This window comes from Schistocerca nitens, chromosome 9 (assembly GCF_023898315.1).
Source record: "Schistocerca nitens isolate TAMUIC-IGC-003100 chromosome 9, iqSchNite1.1, whole genome shotgun sequence".
Taxonomy (NCBI): Eukaryota; Metazoa; Arthropoda; class Insecta; order Orthoptera; family Acrididae; genus Schistocerca; species Schistocerca nitens.
This window is the reverse complement of record NC_064622.1, coordinates 5081449-5099718: the sequence shown is the minus strand read 5'-3', so window position 1 is coordinate 5099718 and position 18270 is coordinate 5081449. Positions and strand designations below refer to the sequence as shown.

Genomic DNA, 18270 nt, shown 5'->3' with positions numbered 1-18270 from the left:
CGGGACTAATGACGGCTGAGGAGAATCGTTCAACGTGACAGAAGTGCAACCCTTCCGCAAACTGGTGCACATTTCATTGCTGGGCCGTCAACAAGCGTCAGCGTGCGAACCATTCAACGAAACATCATCGTTACGCCTCGCTTGGGCCCGTCAACACCGATATTGCACTGCTGATGACTGGAAACATGTTGCCTGGTCGGACGAGTCTCGTTTCGTATTGTAATGAGCGGATTGACGTGTACGGAGACAGCCTCATGATTCCATGGACCCTGCATGTCAGCAGGGGACTGTTCAAGCTGATGGAGGCTCTGTAATGGTGTGGGGCGTGTGCAGTTGGAGTGATATAGGACCCCTGATACGTGTAGATACGACTCTGACGGGGGACACGTACGTAAGCGTCCTGTCTGATCACTTGCATCCATTCGTGTCCATTGAGCATTCCGACGGACTTGGGCAATTCCAGCAGGACAATACGACACTCCACACGTGCAGAATTGCTACACAGTGGCTCCAGAAACACTCTTTTCAGTTTAAACACTTTCGCTGCCCACCAAACTCTCCAGACATGAACGTTATTGAGCATATCTGGGACGCCTTGCAACGTGCTGTTCAGAAGAGATCTCCACGCCCTCGTACTCTTACGGATTCATGAACAGTCCTGCAGGATTCATGGTGACAATTGTCTCCAGCACTACTTCAGACATTAGTCGAGTCCATGCCACGTCGTGTTGCGGCACTTCTGCGTGCTTGCAGCTGCCCTACATGGTATTAGGCAGGTGCACCAGTTTCTTTGGCTCTTCAGTGTATATTCGTAACTATAAAATTCGCCAACTTTTCCTCGTTTTAATCCTTTAGTTATCCCTATCCACTGAACAAATTAGAGGATATACTAAAATAGCTGATTGATATTAAAGGGAAAATATTATACTAATTACACCTCATTTGTACTTTAAGAATCTACGCCTGACAGAAAGAAAGCGTGTTATTGCTTTTTTTGTAGCGTATGTGTGTGACCCCGTTGTAGAAATTGACTCAAGACTAAACAACAGTCAACATTTTTTGTGCATTAAACATTGAAAAATGTATTGTGGTACTGAAGCCTTTCTCGCAAAATTAATAACAAGATCATACCACACGTTACTGGCATATTGTGGATTACTTTAATTACATTTAAACAGTTATCTTAAATACAATTATTACTCTATACCCATGTTGTACAATTGTTTACTTAACACCAAGTAAACAACTTTCAAATTTCACAAACACTTCTCTGTTAGTGCTTGGTGTATGACATCAAGCTCTCATATTTCTCTAAGCATCTGTATCACTGGTAAAGGTAGTTCATTGACATCTTCATCCCAGCAAAGTTAGAACTATTAAGTTTTCTTCAGCATAAAAGCGAAATCTAGATTACTATCATACATAGGGTCAGGTCTGTGTAAGTTACTTGTTTGTGATAATGACTCACTCAACTTTTGTTTCCTTTTCGAATAAGATATTTTCTTAGTGAATAATGCGAATACCATTAACGTTATAAAACAATGAGAGGGGTGACATCACCCAGTCGCATATTCAATAGTCATTTGGTAGTTCTTGTTTGTTTTCTTTTGCAGCAGGAATACTGCATTATTGGTGTAAAGTAGATTACTCACAAAGAGTAACAGAAAGAAGAAAATTTTAACAGCGGAAAGTGTAGCATGCAAACAACTGTTTACGGTCCCCATTTCATAAGGATGAAACCGCTTTTAACTGCTTGCTACATACCTTCTGAGCGTGTGCCTATTGTTACCATGTCAGTTTCAGATCTAGGTGTATGACTAGCTGCCTAACAATACTTATTAACTCTATCACTAAATTTGTGGTGAAAAATGTAAATAGCATCAATTTCAATGTTATTTAAAATATGGACATCGTGTGAAAACATAGTTAAGAATGCCTATTATACCTGTTTTCTTTCCCACCTTAAATATGGGGTCATATTCTTGGATAATTTTGCAACAGCTAAGTGAGTTTTGAGAATACAAAAAACGCTGTTAGAATCATAAAGGATGTAAACCTAGAAACTCCTTTAAGCCACTATTTCAGAGTTTAAGTATTCTACCTTTACCATGTATTTACATTTTGAAGACTCCCATTATTTTTTAATTAACATAACGGGCAAAGAATAGCAGACTCTTTAAACAGTGACAATCATCACCATAACAATGTTGTTATTGTTTTTGTTGTTGTTGTTGTTGTTGCAATCTTCTCTGAAAATTGCTTTGATGCAGCTGTCCACACTACGCTACTCCGTGCAAGCATCTTAATATGCAAGTAACTACTGCATCCTACATCATTTTGAACCTGATTGCTGTATTTATCTCTTTATTAGCGTAAACTATATTAGAAATAAAGAAGCAAGACTTGAAACAAAAATCCAGGAGGACAGGCGTTTCACAATTAGTGGATTGCACTCATTCTTTCTGTCGTAGCGGCCCCGTATCAGTTAGAGGGCCCGCACAACAGACAAGCAAGGTGGGCTGCCGACCTCCCTCCGAGAACTTGTATCAAGACACCTCCAGTAAATGTGAACATCAACAGACTTTCTACATGAACACGACACTACTTCGTGAAAAGCCATGTGATAGAGACCCACCAATTGGACCTAATGTGACTGAGTGTAGCACTCCACAGAATCGGTGTTATGAGCACACCAGCAGAGTCAGACCAGCGGTGTGTACCTACAGGTAGGACAGCTCTGGCCAATACCTACACCGGCTGTAGCCCAGTAGACACTCGCCCTAGTCTTCTGTAGAAATTTGTATGTTGTTGGGAGTAACACCACTCTGGAATTGTGTAGTGTAGTATTTTTGTTGTTATTACTCCTTTTCATTGTCTTGTAATTTTTATCTGGCTTTTGCTCCCACAACAATTATTTCGTTTCTTGTTGTTCTTGAGTTTGGAAATCAGTGCACGCCGAGAAGGCGTTTTAGTTAAATAAAGTGTGTTCAAACTTGACCGTTAGTTCTTTCCTGCTGACCGCAAGACACTACACTTTCCAGACATTTCGAGGCTGTTAGTACACATCTGAGTTATAAAAAGGTGTGCGTGCCGTGTGGATTACTCGAATTTTGTCAGACAAACATAAAAGCCAAACGAATGGCAGCTGCATTGACTTTTCTGAGTTGCTGTGGAAAGGATGGTGAAGATTTTTGAATCGGGAGGACGACGGTTCAATCCCGCGTCCGGCCATCCTGATTTAGGTTTTCCGTGATTTCCCTAAATCACTCCAGGCAAATGCCGGGATGGTTCCTCTGAAAGGGCACGGCCGACTTCCTTCCCTAATCTGATGAGACCGATGACCACGCTGTCTGGTCTCCTTCCCCAAACCAACCAACTTTTGAATCACATTGTCCCTGGTGATGAGACTTCTATATCACATTTCACACCACAAACTTAGCACCAGTTAATGGAATGGCGTCATTCACAATACCCAGCGCAATCGAAGAAAGCAAAACAAATTTTGAGCACCGAAAGATTATGGCTACGGTGTTTTGGGATCGCAAGGGTGTCTTGCTCATCGACTACAAGTGTGGAGGTGAGACCATAAATTGCCTCCTGCACGAGTTAACACAGGGTTTGCTTCAGCGGTTTCAAGGGGAAATGTTTCAACATCCGCCATACAGCCCAGACTTAGCCTCAAGTGATTATCACTTATTCCCCAAACTGAAAGATTTTCTTGAGTGGATAACGCTGCGGAAGTGATGGCGAACTTAAGAAGCCATTACTCAGTGGTTCAGCAACTTGGCGGCAACTGAGTATGCAGAAGTCACAGAAAAGCTGGTAAAACGGCTCGAGAAGTGCCTAAATTTGAACGGTGACCAGGTAGAAAAGTAACTTGGGTACTGAATTGTATGTAAAATACAGTTTCGTTCAATTAAATCAAACAACAATTTCTATATAAAAATGGTTCTTTAATTTCTGAATGAGCCACGTATTTTTTCTGACTAAGTTGCAAACAAAATCGAAAATAATTTTTCTCGGCAAATACTTCTGACGTGTACACTGTTGAAATAATTTTCATTAAAACACGTTTATCTATCCACGTTCCTAGTTACGCAGGGTGTAGACTTTTTCTCTGTGAAACGTAAATACCTTATTGGTTTCAAACATTTCGTATCCCTTGCAGGAGAAGACTAACAGGAAAAACACCAGGACCTCGCATAGTTTTTCAGCGTCTCACGAAAACAAAGCAAACCACACAATAAAGATTAAGAAGATATGAAAGCACAAAATCAATTTGTATAATAGGAATGAGCTCAGCCACGATAGGTTGACGTCAGATGCCAGCAGCTCTCACCATACTCCCTTGTTTCTGCGTATGCGCAGTGTGCAGCACACTCGGAGATTTAGAACGCCACACTTGGCACAAAGCTTAGGTCACTGGCGTCGTAGGCACGCTCGCATCATGACTGATTCCTGATTTTCACGTCGGCACAAAAGGCGCACGCACTTTAAGTATTCGATTTTGATCAGAAAGTCGCTCTCGTAAGACGGGCCTTAGATGTCCGTGGGGGGTGGGGGGGGGGGGGGGGGGGGGGAGGACGGGACGCAGCGATGCGATGTGGGGTAACCTCGAATCTGTGGAATTTTGACACATTTAGAGAAATGATTGTCTTTCAACAAAACCTTGATGTTGTGTGGCTAGTACCACTAACATTTTCCCCCTTCTCTATTCCATTCATAAAAGGCTGTCGACAAACTTCTCTACTAGCTATAATTTCCCTGTTTTTGTCGTCGTCGTCGTTTTGCGAGACATATGTGAGGAAGTAACATCTTGCAAAACTTTTCTTCAAACGTCCGCTCTTGTAATTTCAACAGTAACCTTCTCCGTGATACACAGAATCTCCATGATTCTCTCACGCTTAGTAAACGATACAGTGACGAAATGCACTGCCCTTCGTTGGATTTTCTCTTCCTCTTCTGTTAATCCTATTTAATGAGGTGAAAAAGCGTCGAACCATTTCGACTGGTCTCTTTTCATACATTTTGGTATGCAGATTCGATTTAACATATTTAAATTTATACAGATCCTGCAGTCACGTTCTTCGTTTTGGATAAAACTATAACTGTGACTGTAATGGGCGACTTCATTTCCTTCTCTTGACTGTACTACAAGTAACATAGTAGAGGCTCCTATGATTATTTCTTTGACTGAACTTCTATGCTGTGTCATGATGCGGATCAAGCGGCAGGACAGTCAGAGTGAAACGCGAATAAATCAGAACCCCCACAGATGAGGGTCGAGGTGTTTTGAGAACTGGCAGCGGGCAAAGACAGGGAGAAGCGGCTCGGGTCATACTCCTTTTACAGTCTGTAGCCACTCCTCATTCTTCCACCACAATCGCAAATAAAAAGGTCGCACTCCACCTGTGGTCAGCCTGACAGTGCGGGCACACGCCTGCGCTGCAGACTTTACCTTTTACCTTCACGACACACTTATTTACCTTCAGTGTCAACTGCCAGTCCCTACACCCTGGGAAGTCCTGCATTTCACTTCACTCTTCTGGCGTCCCAGTCTTCCTGCGGATAAAAGCGTTGTTATTCATCAGATGATTAACAGAAATTGCAAACAGCAGTAGCCATATAATACTCCCTTGGTGTAACCTCGAAACTACCTTTACATCTTTCGATTTATTTCCATTCGGAATGACGTGTGTTGCTCTAAGGAAGTCCTGGACCGTATTAGTGGGACAATCGACTGCTTTTAACCACCAACTGGCCAGGCGATTGTTTTTTCGTTCAGTCAGTTTCTTCAATCGAATGAAACAACCGAAGGAAATTAGTCTCCACAGCCACGTTAGGTGTATAAATATTCTTACTCCGTCTCCGGGCTTGAGTCATTTCGTTTACATACCTTTCCAGCCTTTGCGGTTATACATGAACCCTGACTTGGGTTACCAACATTCTTTAGAAGATAATACCGTATTTTACTTCAAGGAGAGGTGAATAAAAAAATGTGTTTTTAAAAATGTAGTATTTTCGATATATATGTATTTCTGCAATTTTGTCATATGATGACATGATGGAGACCGTGGCTGTTGTTTGAAGACAAATGTTGATGGTGTTAGGACAGCAACCAGCCACAAATTTGCTTTCAGTTCCTTTATTCAAAAGATACCGTTACCGCTTTCGAATCGTTGTGATTCGTCCTCAGACGGTTTACAGTTACACGCTTTCTTTATGATATGTGGTGTGTTTTTACAGATTAATTGTCGTGAAACGTCGGTTTCGAGTGTTTGTTTTCATAACATTAGTCCAACAGATGTGAATGCATTCCCACTGCATCCTCGTTGTTGCACACGTAAATAGTTCTCACTGAACACTTTAGATTTGTCGCTGAGATCATTTCGTGCGTGGTAGAAGTGATCTCAGCGACAAATCTAGTGTTCAGTGAGAACTATTTACGTGTGCAACAACGAGGATGCAGTGGGAATGCATTCACATCTGTTGGACTAATGTTATGAAAACAAACACTCGAAACCGACGTTTCACGACAATTAATCTGTAAAAACACACCACATGTCATAAAGAAAGCGTGTAAACCGTCTGAGGATGAATCACAACGTTTCGAAACCGGTAACGGTATCCTTTGAATTGAGGAACTGAAAGTAAATCTGTGGCTAGTTGCTGTCCTAACACCATCAACATGTATTTATTTACTTAAAAACGAATTTTTCGTACTTTTGGCGTTGAATATGTATGATCAATTGTTTTTAAAAAGTTAATAACCGGTGCTACATTATAAATTTATATTTAGATACACTAACAAAAACTTCTTTGTTTAAATTTATTAAAGCTCTGTCTCCTCCTTCCCGCTGGTTTGCATCCATCACCGATAATTGTATTCTGGTAAACACTGAGGTGAAGTGAACAGAAAGCGTATATGATAACAATTTTTTAAAAATTGTTTGGTGGCACACTTGCTTTTTAAACATATATTATCACCTGTCAGAAGCTTTTTTGTTAATTTTTTTAATTAAGGGGCGTTGGAGCGCCCTATCCCGACAATGTTAAACTCAGTAACTTGGCTTCCCTGTATTTCAGGAACCACTGTAGCCATTGACATGAAACTTCTACAGGACATTAAACTGTATGTTCTGAGTCTACTGAACTACATTAATTGAATTTCAGCGACTGCATTAGAAAATACAATTTTTAATTACATAGTTACAATTTTGTGTACTTTATCCTGAATAATTTTAATTGTACATAACATTATGTTCTTCTTTCAGTTCAGTAGACTCTGGATATGTATGTTATTACTCCCTAAAAACTGGAATACTCTACTCGAAGAGGTTTCTGAGATTTAGGGAAAAATGCAACAGAAAATATAAATTTTCAATGCGAACCTTGTCCATCCTTTCAAGTTCTCTGATGCAGTTTGCTCCAGGACTAATTCTTATATGCTGTAGCACTTTCACCCTAAAATGTGTCTTCATACCAACAAAAACATTTTTTTGGTAAGCGAGTCCATATAAGATTATCGAACCATTCATTGGGATTTTGAGTCTGACCATGCGGGCACTTCAGTACTTCAGGATTTGCGAGGTCTCTATAAATAGATTTTATGATGTCCATGACTGCTGTTGGGATGGAATGTTTGTGGCTGTATGAACCGTTTGAGTACTGTACTGGGCATTGCGGTAATTACACCATGAATCAGGCGCAGGAGGCCAAAGGTGGCGTACTGCTTTTTCATCAAAAAATGGTTCAAATGGCTCTGAGCACTATGGGACTCAACTGCTGTGGTCATAAGTCCCCTAGACCTTAGAACTACTTAAACCTAACTAACCTAAGGACAGCACACAACACCCAGCCATCACGAGGCAGAGAAAATCCCTGACCCCGCCGGGAATCGAACCCGGGAACCCGGGCGTGGGAAGCGAGAACGCTACCGCACGACCACGAGATGCGGGCGCTTTTTCATCAGTTGACAGTCTGTGGAAGACGGTAGCCCATACTGCCTGCTTCAACAAATCCTTCGTATTATTTGTATTGGCCATCCATAATACTGCTGTAGTTCATCAATCGTTTTGTCTGTCAGCCTGCCTCTTACAGTTTTACCACCAGAAAGTTTCTTGTCTCTCAAACTTTGTTTCAGCTTCCTCAACGTGATGCCCATCCTCTTCTGGACATGGCCAACGCTGTTAACCTTTATAACACGGCAACCCACAGCCTTCTATATATTTTATTAGATCTTGAAGTAACGCACGTAAAAATTTTGACATTTTCAACCAGTGTAGATTATATTTAAAAAACTAAAATACTTCCCATGTGAGTTTATAAGTGATATATATACGAGGGCCGTTCAGAAAGTAACCTCCAGTTGATTTAAAAAAATACACCAAGTTAAATAAAAATATTTTAATATATACATCTTACAACTACATCTTTGCACTATTTTTCTACATAGTCTCCATAGCGATTGAGGCACTTATCGTATCTCTTCACAAGCTTTGAAATTCCTTCTGCATAAAAATCACCCGCTTGTGCCTGGAGCCAGCCTGTGACCGCATCTTTGAGCTCTTCGTCGTCATCAAACCGCTGTGACCCGAGCCATTTCTTCAAATGCATGAAGAGGTGATAATCACTTGGCGCCAGGTCTGGGCTGTAAGGTGGATGGTTGATAACGTCCCACTTGAAGGACTCAAGAAGGGCCGTTGTTCTGCGAGCAGAGTGAGGACGGGCGTTATCGTGCAAAAAAACGATACCGGAAGTCAACATACCACGGCGTTTGTTCTGTATAGCCCGTCGTAACTTTTTTATTGTTTCACAGTACACGTCTTGATTAATGGTCGTACCACGTTCCATGAATTCAACCAACAACACCCCTTTGGCATCCCAAAACACCGTTGCCATCAGTTTTCTGGCAGAAAAATCTTGCGAGGCTTTTCTTGGTTTGGTAGGCGAATTTGAATGTGCCCACATCTTTGATTGTTCTTTTGTCTCAGGGTTCACGTACTTAATCCAGGTTTCGTCACCGGTCACGATTCTGTTTAACAATGGTTCTCCTTCGTCCTCATAACGTGACAGAAAGTCTAATGCAGAGGCCATTCTTTGAGTTTTGTGGTGGTCGGTAACAATTTTGGGCACCCATCGTGCACAGAACTTACGGTAACCCAATCTTGCTGTCACTATCTCGTACAAGAGAGTCTTAGAAATCTGTGGAAAACCAGTAGACAACTCCGACATTGAGAAACGTCGATTTTCACGAACTTTTGCATCAACTGTCTGAACGAGTTCGTCAGTCACCAATGATGGTCTACCACTCCTCTCTTCATCATGAACGTTTTCTCGTCCACTTTTAAATAAACGTACCCATTCACGGACAACTCCTTCACTCATAACTCTCGGTCCGTACACGGCACAAAGCTCACGATGAATAGCTGCTGCAGAATATCCTTTGGCTGTAAAAGCCTTATGACAGCACGCACTTCATATTTGGCGGGGTTTTCTATTGCAGCACACATTTCAAACTGCCACAAAAACTAAACTAGCGCAGGTACGACGTTCACTCGACTACGGCTTGATGCCGACTGACCTGTTGAGTGCGTGAACGCACAGATGGCGCCGCTACTCCCCCCACAACCCGCACTGTGACCAATCGGAGGTTACTTTCTGAACCGCCCTCGTATATATATATATATATATATATATATATATATATATATATATATATATATATATATATAATTTTATTCGAAATATTGCAAATTTTATAAGGAGATAAAAATCCGAAAATGTGGAAAAAAATTCTTCCGTTCTAACTCCCCTTAATACAGTTTCCAATATGAATCATCTTTGCAGATATTGTACATCGGATTCAATTTATCTTGATCAGTTTTTATCCAGTTATATCATTTCTTTCGTTCCCGCACAGCCGAGTGCTACGGTATTGAAATCTAGACACAAAGATCGCAATTAAGAAAACGTCCATTCATATACAAGGACGAACTGAAGTAATAGCTGCTTATTGGCAATCAATAAAAATCGAAAAAGCGATAACGTAGTGCAGTCAACAATAATGATTTAACAATGGAAAAAGTATCGAATGTTTCAGGTTACAACTCAATGCGCCGGATTGCGCCGACTGTTTTGATTCGGTTGCTTCCACAGACTGGTTTCACTCAAAAGAATGACTGAATAATTCAACCGATATGGAAAATTACAGCCAAACGAGTTGACTGCGTTCCATCAAACGACTGAATCGACATTTTGCATTCCTTCGTTCCCATCACTACTGAACCGAATCACAAATCTCGGTGAACTCGTATTTTGCTCACTAAACGACGGTGTGGAACTGTAGTGAATACTTTTCAGAAGTCGAGGAACACGCAGTCTCTCTCTCCGGCGCTCCTGATCTCGTGTACGAAAAGATCGAGTTGAATTTCGCAAGATCTTTGTCTGCAGAATTCGTGTCGATTGTAATAGAGACGATTTTTCTTCTACAAAAAACGTCGTAACGGCTATGTGGCCCTATTGACAAACGAGCTTGTATTCTGTTTGTCGACCGACCGAGATCTACATCTACATCTACGTGACTACTCTGCAATTCACATTTAAGTGCTTGGCAGAGGGTTCATCGAACCACAATCATACCATCTCTCTGCCATTCCACTCCCGAACAGCGCGCGGGAAAAACGAACACCTAAACCTTTCTGTTCGAGCTCTGATTTCTCTTATTTTATTTTGATGATCATTCCTACCTATGTAGGTTGGGCTCAACAAAATATTTTCGCATTCGGAAGAGAAAGTTGGTGACGCAGTAATTACCACACTGGAGTGGGGAGGACGACGGTTGAAACTTGTTTCCGGCCATCCTCATTTAGGTTTTCCGTGATTTCCCCAAATCGCTTCAGTCAAATGCTGGGATGGTTCCTTTGAAAGGGCAGGCCGATTTTCTTCCCCATCCTTCCCCAATCCGATGGGACCGATGACCTCGCTCTTTGCTCCCTTCTCCCAAGTGAACCAACCAGCCAATGACAAAGGCCCTTCTCACCTTGTCCAGACCCATTTGACTGTCTACAACTGTAATTGCTAAGTATCATCTACTTTGGGACTGAGCGAGATGGCGCAGAGGTTGGCTTACTGGACTTGCATTCGGGAGGACGACAGTTCAAACTCGCGTCCGGCCATCCTAATTTAACTTTTCCATTATTTCCTTAAATCGCTTCAGGCATGTGCCGGAGTGGTTCCTTTGAAAGGACACAGCCGATATCCTCCCCAATCCTTCCGTAATCAAATGGGACCAATGACTCACTGTTTGATACCGAGCGAGGTGACGCAGTGGTTAGACACTGGACTCGCATTCGGGAGGACGACGGTTCAATCCCGCGTCCGGCCATCCTGATTTAGGTTTCCCGTGATTTCCCTGAATCGCTCCAGGTAAATGCCGGGATGGTTCCTTTCAAAGGGCACGGCCGACTTCCTTCCCCGTCCTTCCCTATTCCGATGAGACCGATGATCTCACTGTCTGGTCTCCTTCCCCAAACAACCCAACCCAGCCCACTGTTTGGGCCCCTCCCCCAGACTGACCGACCAGCCAACCGTCTGTTTGTCGCTGGGCAGGTGAAGCCGCTGAAGGACGAGGAGCTGGTGCTGGTGACGACGGTGGAGGGCGCGCTGCCCGAGGACGCGGACGCCGTGGTGGAGGACCTGTGCGGCGCCACGGGGCTGAGCGTGCGCCTGCTGAGGGCGTACGCGACGGCGGCAGAGGAGGGCAGGGCGCTGGCCAGGGCGGGCTCCGAGAGCGCGCTCACCTTGCTGCTGTACGCCCTGGACGACCGGGAGGCGCTCGTCACTGTGCAGCAGTTCCAGACGTAAGTGCACACGCTGCCCGAGCTGTCTGAAACACTTGTCCGTGAAGAGAGACGTCTAGGTACAGGCCGAAGCATTAAAGAGAGGCCACCCAAAATACATCCAGAGCCAATATGTACACTGAATGATAAAAGCACTGAAGCCCCATAAAACATTGTCGGTTGCCCCATAAAACATTGTCGGATTGTAGCGTAACTTCGTACATGTACACACCTCTGACGCATATGAACGAGGGGCGTTCAACAAGTAGGGCAACACAATTTCTTTTTTTTCTTTTTTTCTGAAAGCAGGTTGGCTTCATAACGAGTGTAATACACCACATCGTTCCCCACTCTTTTAGCTACAAAAACTTATTTTTCAACATAATCTCTCTTCAGTGCAACGGCCTTATGCCACCTTGCTGCCTCAATAACCTCCCCACCATCCACGTACTGCTTCTGGTGGAATGCATCATTCATTGGGCCAAATAGACGGAAGTCAGAAGGTGCGAGATCCGGGCTGTAGGTTGGACGAGGAAGAACATTCCAGTGAAGTTCTGTGAGCTCCTCTCGTGTGAGTAGACTTGCGTGAAGTCTTGAGTTGTCACTGAGAAGGAGAAGTTCGCGTTTGATTGTGATCCATCGATCGTCTCAAATGAGAGTGTGCGCACGTTCCTGCTGTGCTGGAGTCACAGCTGAGCGCGGCCGGCTGGCACACAGGACACAGGACAGGTCTGCTCGACCTTGTTCCTACGATGACACACGCCTCGCCCAACGACCCACCGTGCTTTTGTTCCCTGACAGGTCTCCGTAGACCTCCTGCAAACGCCTGCGAATACCTGCGATGTTTTGGTTTTTCACCAAAATAAACTGAATGACAATTGTTTGCTTTGAACAAAATTCCATTTCAGACGTCATTTTGAAGGCTATGTATCGCACTGCCCGTATATCCGAGCTGCATCAGAGGTAACACATAAGGAGAACAGCGTGTCGGTGACATACCGTTCTGTTGTCAGAATTGCCTCAGTCACTAGCACTCCCGATGGTTCCCCACACTATAATGCCAGGAATGACGCTGCTGAACCTCTCCAAAGCCTTGGAAGGATACGAACTTTTCCTAGGTCGCCGCCAGATTCGCCATCGGTGATCACACGGATCTGTGCAAAACAGTGCTTCATCACTGAAGCGAGAATGTTCCACGATGTCCCACAACAAATGCTGCATTTTTTCAATCGAAATTGGCGGAGAAGAAAAATGTGTTGCATTGCTCATTGACCGCACAGCATAAATTATTGGAGTTGCAATTCTCTATACAAGGTGTAACGGCCATAAGAATGCAGTAATGTTGCTTATCTTTAGTGTCGTTACCTGGCCTGGTAGGGTACATAAGGGGCGTGGTGACCATCAGATGTTGAGTGATCACTGTGAAAGACGTGGAGATGCTGCGTGCTTGTCTGAGACAGTTTTGTCAGCACCTGATAGAATTTCAAAAGAGCTTCACTATTGGTCTCCATCTGGCCAGCTGGTTGAATCATACAACATCCACAATTGTGACAGCAGCCTGAAGTTGGACTCCATGGGAACACGAGTGCAGGCGTACTCTCCGTCAAGGTTCCAGTGGACTGCGTCGTACCACCTGAAGGGAGGACTGCCATATTGTACACTAAGCACTCTGTTGCTCCTTCACATAGCCATCTGTTCGTCCAACATGTTGTGTCATTTCACAACATACGTTGGAGACTAGGGAATTACCGTCCCATGAATAGGTTGCCGTCAACACCACAAGACAAACGGCTGCATTTGGTGTGATTCTGTGATGCGAAGCAAGGACTTCTGAAGAATGGCGTTGCATTGTGTTCAGTGACGAGGGACAGTTTTGCAGTGCTTCGGGTAACCATCGTCGGCGAATACGGCAGCGACCTGAGGACAGTTTCCATTCTTGCAAGTTTTTGGAGAGGCATAGCACTTTCATTACTAGCATTATGGTGTAGGGATGCATCAGGTATGACTGCAGCTGGTAGTGGTTGAGGCAATTCTGACAACAGAACGATATGTCACCGACTTACTGTCTCCCCATGTGTTACCTCTTATCGTGATGGCCTTTCTCAGCAGGACTATGCTCACCCACAGATCACACTTGCCTCTATGAACTACCTATGTGCTTCAATTTTTTGTCAGGCAGTGTACATGGACTTATAAGAGATAGTGTGTCGAACTGGTTAAATGTTTCATGAATTTATTACCTCATCAGATTTATATATACTCAAACTTTCGACAACTTCCTCTGTTGTCATCATCGTGAGTTACCTGCAGGCCTTGTGGTACTTTATTTACTTGCCCGAATTATATTGTTGAGACGTTTCAAAGTCACAGATCTTCTAGGTCTGTTGAAAAAATTCCGGAACACTCGTAATTTCACGACAATGGTGTGTTGAAACTAAATGTGGTTGGCATCCCTGCACACGCCTATATTTAAAGCGTAACTGCTGGAAGTTTCATTCATCCATACCTGTTAGTTATTGTTCAGTATTGAGTAGAACGTTGTGTCGCACAGTTTGCGAATTTCGAAATGGCAGAGTTAGAGAGCAGCAAGGCGTCTGCATTAAATTTTGCGTGAAATTCGAGAAAACCTTTACAGAGACACACCAAATGATGCAGGAAGCCTATGGTGATGAGTGCCTAATCCGTATTCTGTGTCAAAAATGGTTAACACGGTTTAAAAACGGCCAGACGAAAGTTAAAGACGACCCTCCTTCAGGACGCCCTTCGACGTCTACCGAAGATGTTCATGTCAGGAACGTCAACGACATCGTGCGTGCCAATCGAAGACATAGTGTCCGAGAGATTGCAGAAGAATGGAACATTTCAGTTGGATCATGTCATTAAATCCTGACACAGTACTTTGGAACGCACCGAGTTGCTGCCAAGTTCGTCCCACGGCACACGAGTCGAGATCAGAACGACCTTCGTCTCACAATCTGTGAACAGCTTTTGGATCGTGCAAATGAGAACGAGAAGAGAATCTTAAGGAACACCTAGAGTGCCAGATAACACAGACTGCGCGGCGCTTACGTCCTCTCCGTGTAGAGGTCGCTGCCGTCGTGTTGTCGTCCTGGAGAGGGGTCGGTCAGCGTGCGATTGGCTGACGTCTTCTTCGCATCCTTCTCAGCTCTCTCGTTCCCGACTGGCGTTCCGCGTTGCGCCGCAACACCATCCTCACCCGTGGATCCTGTCTCCTCTGCAGAAAGTGCACGATTTGTCATTACTCGTCCACTTGGCTGTGAGTGGCGTGTCAGTTGTAGATCTAGGCGTCCTGCAAGGGTCGACGGGGACCAGGGATGGGTCAGGGTGTTTTACCAATCCCCCTAACCAACAAGTTTAGGGCAGTAGGACTCCATTCGCCTGTTTTGGGAAAACCTGGATTGTCTGGTGTCAAGAGGACGCAAACGCAAAAGCGTAGGGGTCTATTAATCGTCAGTAGTTTAGATATATGTCGAATGATGGTACCCCTTAGGGAAATGGCCTGGAGGTCTCACTCAGCATGTTGAAGAGGCTATTCGAGCAGCCATTGAGGGAACAGGTTGCAACCAACTGCATATTAGCCAGGTTTAAAGATGGCGTCGCGTGTCGAAGTGTGTATAAATAGTTCCACGGTAAATGGCTACATATCGAGTATAAATTGTATAAAGTGCAATAACTACATCGCGAAAGGTATCAAGTTATGTGCAGTGTCGCAAAAATGGATTCATACAAAGTGTTTCGCGGGAACGGAAGAATGGGACGCGAAATGTGACTGTGGCATGGAATGCTGCGATCTACTAACGGTAGCTTTGTCAAGATACGATAACTGCATAGAAGAAAGTGTTACTACATCACTTCAGCAAGACCTTGTGCTTGCAAATCGTTACGTAAATAAGTTAGAGGAACTGATAAAGCAGCGGAATTATGACGATTTAAAAAACGAGTGTAATGAAAACATACCGGCAATTTTCGTTTCAAACAAAACTTCTGCTAGTAGTAAACGAAATCTTTTAGGCCGTTTGACATCGTCAGTAAATAGAGTGCAAAGAAAAACGGGTAATAAAGACACGACAGGACGAAATGTGAACTCAAAAAATAAGACCTATGAAAGTGAATCTAGATCATCTGTGTGTTCTAACGAGAGCAATGTTTCTCCAAAGTGTACTATAAAAACGACAGAACGAGAGCACCTGGAGAACAACAAATATCAAGTCTGTGTATTAGGTGATAGTCATGCAAAGGGTGTGCCACAAATAATAAATGATCGGCAGTCGCAATTCAGAGTAACAGCCATTGTCAAACCTGGTGCTCCCCTTAATGAAATAGTAAATAATTGTGAAAACTTAGTTAAGACTGGAACATGCTGTGTGCTAATAGGTGGAGCAAATGACATATACAAAAATGAAAGCCAACTAGCGACAAGGGCACTTCAAACAACTCTAAAAAAGCTGTCAGATCTAAATTTAAAGGTTCTCGTTGTAAGTGTGCCACATAGACATGATCTAATCGAGGAATCATGTGTAAACAAAGAAATAAAGTCAACAAATAATAAATTCAGGAAGATCTGCTGTGCTTTTAAGTGTGCAACTTTTGTGGATGCAAACAGCTCAGTGAGAAATCATTTCACGAGGCATGGACAGCACAGGAACTATTATGGAAAAAAGATGATGGGTGAAAAGATACTAGAAGAAATAAGCCGCATAACAGTAGAAAAGTTCCCTAAAATCCCACTCCAAATGAGGGCAGAAGCAGAAGAAATGAAAACCTTAACAAGAGCCACATTTGCTGAAACACTAAAAACATCATCATCTGCTATTGTAAATATTAAAATGCCATCAGCTGCCACAGCTAGTATAAACAATCAATCAGCATCATCCACTTCAAGTAGGAAAAGCAACAGAAACAAGAAACCTGTGGTACAACAGGATTTTTGGTATCCAGCCATAATGAAAACTCCAAGATAACAGTGTTAAACGAAAGGAGAAATACCACCAGTGCTCACTCCCCTGTTCTAAAGATTATGACTCTAAATGTGCAGTGCCTCAAGAACAAATATTGTGAACTTGAAATAGCAGTAAGTAACACCCAACCTGATGTCTTGTGTATTACTGAACATTGGTGTAAGGACCAAGAAATTAGTAGTATTCATATTAATCCATTTAAACTGGCAAATAATTATAGTAGGAAAATTGCAAAAGGTGGTGGAGTCGGTATTTACCTTAGACAAGAGTTAGAATTTAAAAAGAGATGTGAAGCACAGAACTTAAGTATTGAAAAGTTTTTTGAAGCAGGTGCCGTCCAGCTATATGGCCTGATGAAAAAAGTCATCGTCATAACAGTGTATAGGTCACCATGTGGAAACATAGAAGTCTTTTTTGATAAATTAGAATTGTTGCTAAATACTATTTACAAAAAAGAAACTGATTATTCTTTGTGGTGATTTCAATATTAATCTTCTAGTTGAAAGTCAACAAAAAAGGCAATTTTTGGACATATTAAAGAGTTTCAACATGTCACCACATATAAACAATTCAACTAGAATAACAAACACCTCCAATAGCCTCATAGATAACATTTTCTCAAATATGTCAGAAACTGACATAGAGGTAACAAACATAGATTTAGGATTGTCTGACCACAATGCTCTCACCATTGAAATCCCTTTAAGATCAAAGGAAGGTAAAGGTGTAAATAATATTTACAAAAGAAACTTCTCTGTGGACAGCTGTAATCAGTTCATAAGTATCTTAGAAAATGAAAATTGGTTAGATGTTATGAAACAGTCAAGTACAGATGAGGCATATAGTGTATTTGCATCGATTTATATGATGAACTTTGAGATGTGTTTTCCAAAGAAACTGACCAGAATCAAGTCTACTGGATACGTAAAATCAAGTTCTTGGATGACTCTTGGAATTAAGAAATCATGTGAAAAATATGAAAAAACTGAATTCAGAGTTGAGGGAGTGTACAAATATTGATGTTATAGAATATGTAAAGAGGTATAGGAAAATATACCGCAGAGTAATTGCAAATGCAAAGTTATTAAGTAATAATATGGAAATTAAACAGTCCAGAAATAAAACTAAAATAGCATGGGAAATTGTGAGAAAAGAAACCGGGGTACCTACCAAAGACAAGGAAATTATTCTAAAAGATGAGGAGAATAAAATGGTAGATAAATATGCCATGCCTAATTATATAAATAATTACTTTTTAAATGTACTGCAGACTTTAAGCAGGAATCTTGGGGAGCAGAAAAAGATGGAAGCACCCAAGGCAGCCAGCAGTATGATGGCAGTTCCAACAAACGAAAAGGAAGTTTTAAAAGTGATTAAAAGTCTGAAGTCCAAGATGTCAGCTGGAGTAGATGAGGTGCCAATAATATTAGTAAAGAAAACAGCTAATCAGA

At 42.5% G+C, this 18270-nt stretch overlaps 1 protein-coding gene across 39 annotated transcripts in view; it reads left to right on the top strand.

The window, feature by feature from the left end:
- The window catches only part of LOC126203575 (mucin-2-like), a 366840-nt gene that overhangs the window by 326967 nt on the left and 21603 nt on the right, over positions 1-18270 (top strand). For all 39 annotated transcript variants that reach the window (XM_049937906.1, XM_049937910.1, XM_049937908.1 and 36 more), the window contains one exon: positions 11611-11861. In XM_049937906.1, the coding sequence (XP_049793863.1) occupies positions 11611-11861 (251 nt within the window). The remainder of the gene's footprint in view (positions 1-11610; positions 11862-18270) is intronic.